The sequence below is a fragment of the Crotalus tigris genome, unplaced genomic scaffold (genome assembly GCF_016545835.1).
Source record: "Crotalus tigris isolate CLP2741 ecotype Arizona unplaced genomic scaffold, ASM1654583v1 scf7180000018818.712119, whole genome shotgun sequence".
Lineage (NCBI taxonomy): Eukaryota > Metazoa > Chordata > Lepidosauria > Squamata > Viperidae > Crotalus > Crotalus tigris.
In genome coordinates, this window is record NW_024097211.1 from 103,509 (window position 1) to 115,775 (window position 12,267).

Here is a 12,267-nt window from a genome sequence, read left to right on the forward strand (position 1 = left end):
AACTGGTTGAGGGAACAGAAGGATGATTTATGCAAAATTCATGGCTCTTTGAGCAGGAGTCATGAGGACTCTTATACTGCATACTAGGTCTGTTCAGGACCTCATGGAAAATTAAAGATGAGGAATCTCCAGATCCTTCAAGGCTTTGAAGCTGTGCACTTATCATTTTTCAACATTTTTCATCTTTTCAAAGGAAAGATTAGAGATTGGGGAGAAGATAACTAGTACTGTTGGATCCAAGATGGGCCGTTGTCTCCTTCAAGGCAAATGAAACCAACCCTTTCCACACAAAAAAAAAACAACCCACTGCTTGAGCCCAACTAGATGCCATCTCGTAAGACATCTTAACCAACCAGAAGGGACATGAATCTAAAACTTAGGTGGAAGAACACACCGCACCAAGGACCATGTCTAATTCCTCAGGATCAACTTTTTAAAGCTCTTCCTAGATAACTAGAGATGATTGCATTCAGTCATTTTGGTAGAAGCTGGCTGGCTGGAGTCCACCTCTGAGCAGATCCAAATGATTTTATTAAATAGATGCCTAAAATAACAGTGTCTCCTGGGCTTCACCTTACAAGGAAGGGATCTGGTCATTTGACAAGGGGCTGCTGGATGTTTTACTTCCAGATGTAATAACCGCACAGAAATAAGCCTTATTACACCAGTTAAAGCCTAAGAAAGGCTCAATCAGATTTGCTTTTGTATTCCTTCATGGCAATTTAATATCAGATGTCAAATGTGATCTTTTTTTAAAGAAATTGAGCATTTTACCAGTCTACGTTCTAGATGTGTAATTTTGAAAAGTTTTGAAAATTATAGACAAACTAGACCTTTCTGATGCTTTAATAAATGTGCAGAGATCATTTAATGCTTTTTCCCTAAAACACATTTGTATACACTTACAATGCAGTTATTCCTGCATTAAGACAATGCATCTGTATTGATTAGAATACTTTTAAATATTTGTTTTTAGCAAAAGTCAAAGAGGCTTCATGCAAAAAGGCAAGATGTACAACAACAAATTGCCCATAGCAAAGAGCTACAAATTGAAGGTGGTTTGTCTCCTGCTGTGCAAGAAGATTTATGGAAGTTGGAGAGTACCTTAGAAAGCATGCAGCAATCTATGGAACAACGCGGAGATCAGTTGCAGGTACATATTCTACTTGTAACTCTGTAGAGAAATAAAGAAATATTGCTTGACTTAATTGCTTTATATTTAACATGAGCTGTTTTCTGGCAAGCTTTTTTTGGTCTTAGCTCAGGTTTTAAATGCAAGATTCTGGCCAATCTTGTGAGAGTGTGGGGTCAAATTAGGGTACCTGGTTGGTATCCCAATTGGAAACTACCAGGATATAGCTGTAGGCTAGAGTAGGAAAAAAAATGATCCCCTGTAATAATGCTATTTTAGTATTTCTGCTAAGAGATCTGCATGGTTGTGTCCATGTAACCAAGAATAGAGACTGACTCCAGGTCTTCAGTACTTTTTACTCTGTGAAATTATTAATTTTGCATAATATGATTATGAAGTTCAAGTATTAGGTTAATCTAGAATTTAACTACAAAATTGGGTATCATCAGACTTAGTGAATGGCCCTCAACTTTAAGATATTGAAAGAGGCATAGACAAAGGGGACAACAGAGAATGAGATGGCTGGATGGGGTCACTGAAGCAGTAGGTGTGAAGTTAAATGGACTCCAGAAGATGGTAGAGGACAGGAAGACCTGGAGGAACGTTGTCCATGGGGTCGCGATGGGTCGGACACGACTTCGCAATTAACAACAACAACAACAAAGCCTATTCATGAGTAGAAGTCATGATTTTAAAAAATAATTTTCTGAAACCCACAATAAATCAAAAACTTAAATAAATGCTATTGCACACATGCACACATAAATCTCTAGAAGTATTGAGATAAAATGAAATAAACAAGATAATATAAACATTTAAGCAGGGAATTAACCCACTTAAAGCAACATAATTATTCTAAAAGTGCTGATGTTATTTTCTGCATGCAAAAATAAAAGTGGAATTCCCATAGGATTCATTAGCTACCGTGAGAAAGAATGTTGGACAAAATGCACCTTTGAACTATTCAAATAAGGAAAGGCAGATGTTTAAAAGAGGAGAATCACACACGGCTCTTGCACAGCTATTGTATTCATAAGGCTTAGGAGTAATCTAAACATATTAGTAATAAACCATTTATCAGACAGTTTTTGAATAGAGTTTAATAATTAAACTTTAGGAGTTATTTTACAATGGTTGTTTGAACTGTAAGTATATAAAACCTAGCTAAGGTATAACACCAAGCAAACTTGGCTAATTTGACAAAGGCTTTTGGAGTCATATCTTGATACTACATGGGACATCCAGAGAATACCAGGACTACTAGCAGACTGAAAAGCTTTGGAAAAAATTATATTGGATGAGTGGAATGGCAAACCCACTTATCACCTAGATAATTACAAGGATTTATCATTGAATTCACATACGATTGTCATCTCAGTACAGAAGATTCTTTGCTGTCATACCCTGCATTCGGAGTTCCTAATCTTTGCTAATAGAATGCACACGTCTTAGATCTAGCAAGGATTTTCATTTGTGTATTTAATATTTTAGATTTTGAACAGGATAATGTAAATTCTGGTAAATATGTTTAATAAGCCTAGTTTCTTGAGCCAGAAAAATCCATTATTTGTGCATGTAAATTATGAACATTAATTTGCTGTCCTTCTTTTATTGGTCTGTTACTTTGTCTATTTCCTTTTTTGTAGCTCACAATAAACACATGGGAACAGTTTGAAAGAGAGAAAGAAACAATTGTCAAGTATTTGAGTCATGCAAGCTCTGCCCTTGAACGCATCTTAAGTTTTAGCAGCTTGGAGAGTTTGGCATCAGAATTAGAAAAGACAAAAGTATGTGTCCTGGAGGAATTTTACTGTTCTATCTGGCATTATATTAGGTTCTTAGATATTTCTTTTTGTTAAAAAATGTGTATTTTATTAGTGACTCCTTGTCTTGAATGAAGGTCAAGCAGGTAAGACACTAATTTTAAAATGAATATATACCATAGCTTTTAAAGCTATGCATTCTTTCCCTTTATGTTTTGCATCTATTGTTGATTATTTCTATAAGTCATCCAGAATTATGTTGAGTTGCGAAGCCATATAAATGCTGTAAATAAATTAATAAAGGAAGGCTCAATCTGGGCCAACCAGAACACAGTATAAATAGATTCCCAGATTGAAAATATGCGTATTTTCTTTTTCCCAAAAATGAAATGATGATATGCAAATTCCATGATCCTTTCCTTTACGTGGTTCAAGTTAACCAGGCTCTAATACAGGGGTGTCAAACTGCCAGCCCACGGGCCAGATGCGTCATGCCGAAACTGCGCCCACCCCATTGCTGGCAGTGGAAAAAAAGTCACAATACGTCACAATGTTGCAAATTTGACACCCCTGCTCTAATAGCAGTACAAATATAAAACATCAGTAGAGAAGTGTTACAGTCATGCTGGGAATGGTCCCAGTCCTAAGAAAACTGAAACAGAAAGAAAGAATCTGTATTGTTTAGCAAAACTGTCTTTAAGTTACATATAGTGAGGATTTTCCCTTTTTAAATCAGATATTCTTGAACTGGTAATTTTTAAAAATCTACTTTGGTATTTCATGTTTACAAGAATATAGAGCAAATTCCAATAATAACAATAATACATAATAAACATCTGGATGACCACTTGAACACTATTGACATTGATAAAAGCATCATCAGTCAATTGCAAAATGCAGCTTTACTTGGAACAGCTTACATCCAGCGATGCTACATTTAATATAATCAAAGAACAATTTCTGCCTATCCCAGGTCTTTGGGAAAGATTTGATAGATGAGTAAAAATGCCAATCCCAATCTAAACATCTGTCTGACTGTGTGATCAAGGATAATAATAACAACTACCACTTGTTGGCGAAATATTACTGAGAATGATGTTTAAGTTGTATGTCCTCCTTTTCATAGGAACTTTCCAAGCAGACCGTAGCCATGGCCATGGAAGCGGAGAGTCTAGTCAAGAAGTCTTTTGCCATACAGCTTGGTCAGAGGAGCAAAGAGAGCCTTCAGCAGCAAGCAAAGTCGATGCAGGAACAAGTTAAAAAAGTAGAAGCTACCCTTGAAGAAGAGTATGTCCTTAAATAGTCATAACATTTGTTTCCTGACAGAAGGAATGTATCTTTTTTGCCTTATATTAGTGCAGTGTTGAGTCTTAAAGACTTTGTAAAACTCTGTCATAAAATAATAACTTATCTATCAGAAATGACTGTTTTAATACCAAGTGTGGTGGAAGATCTGAGAAAGAAAGAAAGCATCAACAACTTTCCCTAATTGGAAAAATTATATCCTTGGTCCTTTAAGTGTCCTTATAATTGCTGTGTGAAGGAGCCATTGTGAATCAAATTTTTATGCATTTAGCCTGATTCTTGTCAATGAGAGAAATACTTTGAATTGGCTAAAGAACTAAGGTCATAATAGTGCACTTCAATATTCAGTACAGGAACAAAAACAGAAACTTATTTGATAGAGGTTAGCATAGATAAATAATGTCATTTCCTAAAGTGCCTTGGGGCATTTAAAAAAATCTACTATCGGTCTACTTTTTAAAATATTTTTTTCTTTACAGTTCAGCTGAGTGCGTGAGAACATAAACCGTGCCTTTCTCTCCCTGAAATGTGCCCTGTTCCTTTTTCTCATGCTATTACAAATGATAGATAAAATGCCTATCTTATTTCTTTGTATCTTTGTATTTATTCACCAGGCTCTATGGTGTTAGAATCTGGAGATTAGGAAGCATTACAGTGGGAGCTGTACATGAAAGGAAAAAAAATATAGCAAGAGTAAATTTAATGCTTTATACTTTGTTTCATCTTTGCCAGAACTTTAGGCGACAGGGCAATATTATTCCCATTTTACAAATAAGTTCATGAGGCTGATTTAATAGTTTGTCCAAAATTGCTTGATGCCTCAGCAGGATATATTGGATATATTTCTAACATTTCATATTCTAGACCACAAAAACTCTTAGCATTTGCCAGTGAGTTATTTGCAAACCCACCCATCTCCCACATTCATTTTTATTATTTATATTCTTGTACATTCCTTTTTTTCCTTTAAGGCACATAAACAATTGAGTTTATCACATTCAAGGTTGTTAATGTGTTAGAGAGGAGTTGCACTTTAACATAATTGTCCCCCTCCCTAGTGGTTTCGTATGATTTTTTTTTCCTTCATCCTTTCCATTTGCTCTGCCCTTTTAAAATTATTCTAAAAAGAATAATTGTTTTTTATGAATCCTACTCTTACTTTGTAAATTATTTGGAACTTATTTCTCCTTTATTGCAAATGAGCAAAGAAAGGCATTGCTTCTCCTGCCTCTGAACTGCATTATATGACCTTTTTTTTCTTCTTTTCATTCTAAAATACTTAAATAGCTGGATGGGTCATGGCCCTTTTTACTACAAGTTTAGGACAGGTATTTAGTTAGCTGAAACTAGATGGTTGTTATTTTAACAAAATATGCATGCATATCTACCTGGCTGGTTAAATATTTTGGATGTGAGTTAGCACAAATGTATGGTTCAGTTGTATTATTCTATGGTTTCTAATGCATTTGCATACTGTGTAGAATTTTGCAGAAGGAATTTTGAAAATGCCCAACTTCAGTGAAGGCAACTATCTTCTTTACTGGGGTGATAGCAGTTGTACCATCAATCATACAGAAAGACATATTTATTCTTTTGGTATTTCAGTCCTTTTAATTCACACCACATAATTTATTGGGAAGCATTCTTATGGTATAAGCACAATATGTGAGATAGAGCATAATATAATAGTTTGTTCAAAACAGATCAAGTGGAAGGAAATGGTAATATTTTAACTAGAAGCGCAAGTGAAGTGTTTGTTAGGAATTGAAGAAATAAAGATCAGCATTGGCTGAGCTTCAGCAGCTCTCAATTAATAATTTACAGTTATTGGAATCTAATTAGATGTTCCATAAAAACTTTCAAGATTTCCCTAAAGTTTAAAATTAACAAATACTTGCATTTTGAGAAACAAGATTTCAGGAGTGAAAATATTAGGAAGACAAATAGTTTCAAGGAAAACTATATGCAGAACTGTACATATAGGTAAACACACTGCAATTTTTCACCTATAGTACAAAAATATTGGCTGTATTCACACATTGCAATTAAAGCGAGATGTTTTAAACTATAACTTATCTTGCGAGTTTCAATACTGAGGCATTATGGATAGAGTCATGTATCAGGATGAGCCAAAAATAAACAATTATGGCTAACTATTAAGTATACCTACACTATAAAGTTAATATCTGATTTGGATATTACAATAATCAGTTTGCAGATCAGTCCAATAAACAAATAAGAATATTTTATGAAGAATTATATAAATATATTCAGAATCTTAAGCAGTGCTTCTCTATTTTCTCCTGGTTTCATGATAACTGAGACATGTAGGTCAGTATCAAAACTTCAGCTCACTTTAAAGGTTAATTTTTTACTTGTATTATACTACATTTAAAACAGTAACAATAACAATCTTTGATTAAAAATAAGCTATTTAAAAACCACCCGTGTGGTAGCTGCTAGGTGGTTAATTTCCACACTGCTCTAAAAATATACCTTTGAAAATAATATCTCAGAAGATGATTTGCTACTTTGCACACTAGTTTTGTTCTTCTCAGAAAATGGGGGGGGGTATCACTTCCTGCACTCTGGGGGTGATTAAAACCAGTTTCCTTGGATGCTATAATTTTAAATTTAGAAACAGGCATTTTGTGGTTTGGTTTTTAAAATGGCATGCCGTTATGTAAGAATTTCTTTAAATTGGACATGTAAGAGAACAGGCATAGTTACACAGTAATAGTGTGTTAATTTTTTTTCACTAAATATGGTTGATTTTAGTATTAAAACCATGGAAATGGTGAAAGACAAGTGGGATCAGTTTGGGAAAAAATTTGAAGCATTGTCCGTCTGGATCAATGAAAAAGAAAAAGCGCTGGATGCCTTGGAAATATCATCATCTTCCCTGGATGTGCAAATCAACCAAATTAAGGTGATTGGTTCACATTTTATTCAGCATTAAATATTGTTTTATTTTTTGCCCTCCATTAGTAATCTGCAGAGCAGAGGAATAGGCTTCTAACAATATACTTCGACATAAAAATACTAAAGCAGAAGGTTTTGTAGGAGTTTAAAATAAAATACACATATTTAAAGTTTTAAATTAAATGAAAAAAACTTTGGTATATGTGAAAAGTTCAGTGGATTCTTTTTTTGGTGATGCTCATTACATGCAAAATATCATCCTGGGTAATATATTTTCACAAAATGTAGAATGATTTCTGTTGTAATCTGTATTGCAGTTACAGTATTTTATTCCAATATGTTAGATAAATTGTGTATAATTTTGTGTACTTTCTCAAGTAATGCTGAAATAATAAAGGAATGCCTGGATTCAGTATTGGTAACTAAACCTTTTTTAAATACTCTGAGTTCTTTATATTATATACTAGATTCTATTCTTCCTCTGGAGTGTTACTAAGCATTTCAACTACAAGTGTAGTTAATCAGAATTTCTAGAATGTGAATTTCACATACAGGATTAATTTTTATAGTTTTTATATATATATATATATTCCTAGAGCTTCTTTATAATTTCCCTATCAAACTGCTAGAACTTCTTAAAGTAAAAATACTGTTAGTCCATTTGTAGAGAAAAAGATCTAGATTTTATTATTTTTTAATTGATGGTTGTGATGAGAATGGATATTGACACAGCAGTGGAAGACATCACCTGTAGTGGTATATGGTATGTTGGATATGTCTACCTTATGCCCCTCAAAGTACAGATGGAAGATTTCATTATTTGGCTTAATTATCTGAGGTTCAGCATGGTGTCCTTTATCACAACATGTGTTGTACTACACTATTAATAATATTGAATGCTTTATGTAATATGTATAATAAGATGCTTGCCTTTGCAGTAAGAATAAGGTAGTCCTCAGTTAATAGGTATAATCAAAACTTGCAACTCTACCGCCAAGCCAACTAACCACCTCAATTCTGCTGCTGTCATTAAGTGAGATATCATGTGACTGTGTGACTTGTGATTTTACACTGGTTTCTCCAGTGACTTTGCTTGTCAGAAATCAGCTGTGAAGCTTGCAAATGACAAGCACATGATTGCGGGAATGTAGTTGTAAGTATGAGAGCTGCTCATAAAATTACTTTTTCAGCTCCTTCATAACTTTGAGAAGTTGCTACATAGGGTAGTCTTTATCAGAGGGCTGCATATATTTCATTTTAAGATAAAATGTTGATTTACATAATCATAACCAAGCAAACACTTTTATCTGGCCTCATCAAGGCCTTCTTACACTAGTTAGGATCATATTTTTGAGTGAAAACATTCTAACACTGTGATTATAAATTGCATAGGGGAGAGGTAGTTAGCCATTTAGGAGTGTTGGTATAACAACACTTCTGTCAGATGGGTGGGGACATAATTGCTATCATTATTTATTCATATTTTTAAGGATGTTACTGTTTATTCATATGAAAGGATGCTACTGTTGGGTTTAAGTTAAAATAAGTGGTTCTCACAGAACTGTCTCATGTTAATGACATTTTCTCTGATAGTTTTCTCCTTTTCTTTACCTCTTATTGAGAATAAGAGTAGCTTTTTATGAATCCTTAACGTTTTTAAAGATAAATGATCCACATGAATGAATTCCATTGTACTAATCTATAAAGCTGCAATTAGAAATAGCTTTTCTCTTTAAAACATGTCCGGAAAGGTACACTTTTGCTTTAGCATATGCCAGTAATAAAGGGGGAATAGCATAGAAATATTTAAAGGGAAGAATACCAATTGTCTCCATATATTTACAACTATATGATCTTATCTGAAAAGTAAGTAAATAAAATTCAAATGAAAGACGTGCATGACCATTGTATGTGAATATATTACAAATAATGTAGTTTATATTACATTATTGTAAGGTATGATCTTAAAAATAAAGGTTATATCACAAGGGGAGAGAGTATTTCTATGAACTCTCTTCTTTCTTCTGCAGTCCCAATACCATAAATCCTACCATTTGTAAGAGTAATCCAGTCTTCAGGATCAGAAGCAACCTGAGATGATGAAGCTCTTTCTGAGAACAGAAACCCTATTCCAGTTGTAGCTAAAGTCAAGACATAATATCTTATATATTTTTTTTCAATTAAGAATGCTTTCACTCGAAGTATCTTTGTTGTTTATAGTAATTCTAAAAGTCATATTTTGGGGCAGTCGTAAATAATTAGACACAATTACTTGCATTTTTTATATTAACTTTATATAATTTTATCATCATGGCTTCCTTCAAAGATCCATAAGCACTGAAGAATACAATGTAAGCTTTGTTAAAGATCTCTGTCCAGTGTCACAAAACCTACAATATCATTGGCAAAGGCAATTATAACTAACACTGTAGTCTATTTCATTTTGAGCACATATTTAATCAGCACATTTTAAAGCCAAGATGACACAGATTAGGAGATACTGGGAAGAATTCAGAGACCATACACAGAAATTAGAAGGAACCATTGCAGGAAGTACAGCATAATTTTGAGGAAAACTTTAGAAAGGTAGAACATATAAATTTTGACCAGTAATTTCCAGTTCAGTTGATAAAGTTGGTTCTGTCTCTTATCTGAAATTCAATCAACTGTCTAAAGTGGCAGCAAGCTTCATTACAGCATGTTGATGGCTAGCATTCAAAAGTAGTCAGGGGTAGGATCTAAAATGGGTTTAATTTTGTAGAGGGAGATCAAGAATTTAAAGGGGCAAAAGAATATTTTACATGGCTTATGTCACCCAGTTCCCCCCAACACCTTAAATATTTTCCTATCCCCCAAACAACTGAAAAAGAATAGCAGTGGATCCCATGTAGCCTGTGACCTCACATTTTGTACGCCTGCTTGTAACAAGTTAATCTAGGCCTACTTTCTATGTTACAATGAATTCAATTATAAGTCTTCATTTTCCAGCAGCGTGCATATTGCTGTAATCAGCAAGGACTAATTATTTGCAAAAGAATAGAAACTATTACTTGAATTGTGTGTTTTACTTTTCATTTCTTGCACATTAGGCTTAAAAATCCAAATAGTAATTCATGTTAATTTGGATGTTTTCATAAACCAACAGGTTAGCCATTACTTATTACAATTACAGCAAAGTCAAAGAATTCCTTTGAACAAACCACTTACAGTCAATTGTTCCAAATTAAAAAATTGAGTACATTGATATCAGTTGTGCCTGCTTTAGAACAAATAAGACATTTTTGATTACAAGAATATTAACAATCAGTGTTTCTTCCAAACTACATGGACATATGAGTGCTAATAGTCTACTAAAAGTTTAATCAATTGCAAAGTACGCCACAAAAAAATCCATTAACATTGCTATATGATACACAATTGTTTGATTACCACATAATCATTTAAGGAATGAAAATTAAGCTTTCTCACTGTTATATATGAGAAGAATGAACACATGGCTGTAAGAAAAATAGCTAAGTTTAATAATTATGTTTTATCAGTAACCTATTTAAACCTGATCCTGTAATAAATGTATGAATTAATAATAATGTATAACATGATAGATAACAGGTGATCATTGTATGCATTGATACTGCCCTTTTTTGTTTGAAGCAAAAGTGATTTCCGGGTAATGTATGGAACAATCCATGATATGGCTTCTTTATGTACACTTATTTACATTTTAGGCTGTTAAGAATGAAATAGCTGATAAGGACAACGAAATGCCAAAGCTAGAAGAAGATGCTCAACTTTTCTCTCAGTATCTTACTTCTGGAGAATCGGCACATATTAAAGCCAAGATGACACAGATTAGGAGATACTGGGAAGAATTCAGAGACCACGCACAGAATTTGGAAGGAACCATCGCAGGAAGGGCATCGGTGCAGCAAAAATTTGAGGAAAACTTTAGAAAGGTAGAACACATCAATTTTGTCTAGGCCATTCAAAAAACACAGTGGCAGTTGAGTGCTAAACCACATATTAAGACACAAAGGGTCTACAGGTAGTCCTTGACTTACAACAGTTTGTTTAGTGACCTTTCAAAGTTACAACAGCACTGAAAAAAGTGACCTACGACCGTTTTTCACACTTATGACCGTTGCAGCCTCAAAATTCGGATGCTTGGCAACTGGTTCATATTTATGACAGTTGCAATCTCTCGGGGTCATGTGATCCCTTTTGCAACCTTCTTATAAACTAAGTCAATGGGAAAGCCAGATTCGTTTAACAACTGTGTTACTAATTTAACAACTGCAATGATTCGCTTAAGCAAGAAAAGTCGCAAAATGTGGCAAAATTCACTTAACAAATGTCTCACTTAGCAACATAAATTTGGACTCAATTGTAAATCGAGGACTATTTGTATTTAAATATTGTTTTAAATATAATGAATTAATAATTCTGGGAGTTGAAACCCACGCATTTTAAACATGCAAAAGTTTTTGAAGGAACTCGGCAAGGTTCCTTCAAGATTGTTCCAAACATCTTGGGAAACTAACCACAGATCTACAGCCTATAAATGTAGGCTGCCTCAAATCCTTTTGTCTCTTCATGTAATCCCAAATAGACTCAATGATATTGAGGTCAGGGCTCTTTGGGGGCCAAACCATCACTTCCAAGACTTCTTGTTCTTCTTTACACTGAAGATAGTTCTTAATGGCATTGGCTTATGTTTGGGGCCATTGTTCTGCTGCAGAATAAATTTGGGGCCAATCACACACCTCCCTGATGGTATGACATGATGGATACGTATCTGTATTTCTTAGCATTAAGGACACCATTGATCCTGACGAAATCTCCAACTCCAGCAGCCCCAGATTTGCAAAGAACCTCCACCATGCTTCACTGTTGCCTGCAGATACTCATTATTGTACTGCTCTCCAGCCCTTCAGTGAACAAACTGTCTCCTTCTATAGCCAAATATTTCTAATTTTGACATCAATCCAGAACACCTGCTGCCATTTTCCTAAGTTTTGAGCATAGTTCAGTCACTTAGCCTAGTATTCAATTTCTGGACACAGCCTGGTAAAGTCCCTGCAATTTTCTTGGCAAGGTTCTTCAGAAGTGGTTTATCATTGTTTCCTTCCTAGGGTAAGAGAAAATGAC

The 12,267-nt window shown here is 34.2% G+C and overlaps 1 protein-coding gene across 21 annotated transcripts in view; it reads left to right on the forward strand.

Annotated features, from left to right (window-relative positions):
- Nucleotides 1-12,267, forward strand: part of SYNE1 (spectrin repeat containing nuclear envelope protein 1) — a 306,096-nt gene that overhangs the window by 89,247 nt on the left and 204,582 nt on the right. For 20 of the 21 annotated variants that reach the window (XM_039356302.1, XM_039356310.1, XM_039356316.1 and 17 more), the window contains 5 exons: nucleotides 977-1,153; nucleotides 2,779-2,919; nucleotides 4,022-4,182; nucleotides 6,979-7,129; nucleotides 10,848-11,075. In XM_039356302.1, the coding sequence (XP_039212236.1) occupies nucleotides 977-1,153; nucleotides 2,779-2,919; nucleotides 4,022-4,182; nucleotides 6,979-7,129; nucleotides 10,848-11,075 (858 nt within the window). Of the gene's footprint in view, nucleotides 1-976; nucleotides 1,154-2,778; nucleotides 2,920-4,021; nucleotides 4,183-6,978; nucleotides 7,130-9,697; nucleotides 9,709-10,847; nucleotides 11,076-12,267 lie in introns of those variants that run through there. The other variant, XM_039356321.1, reaches the window with a different exon arrangement.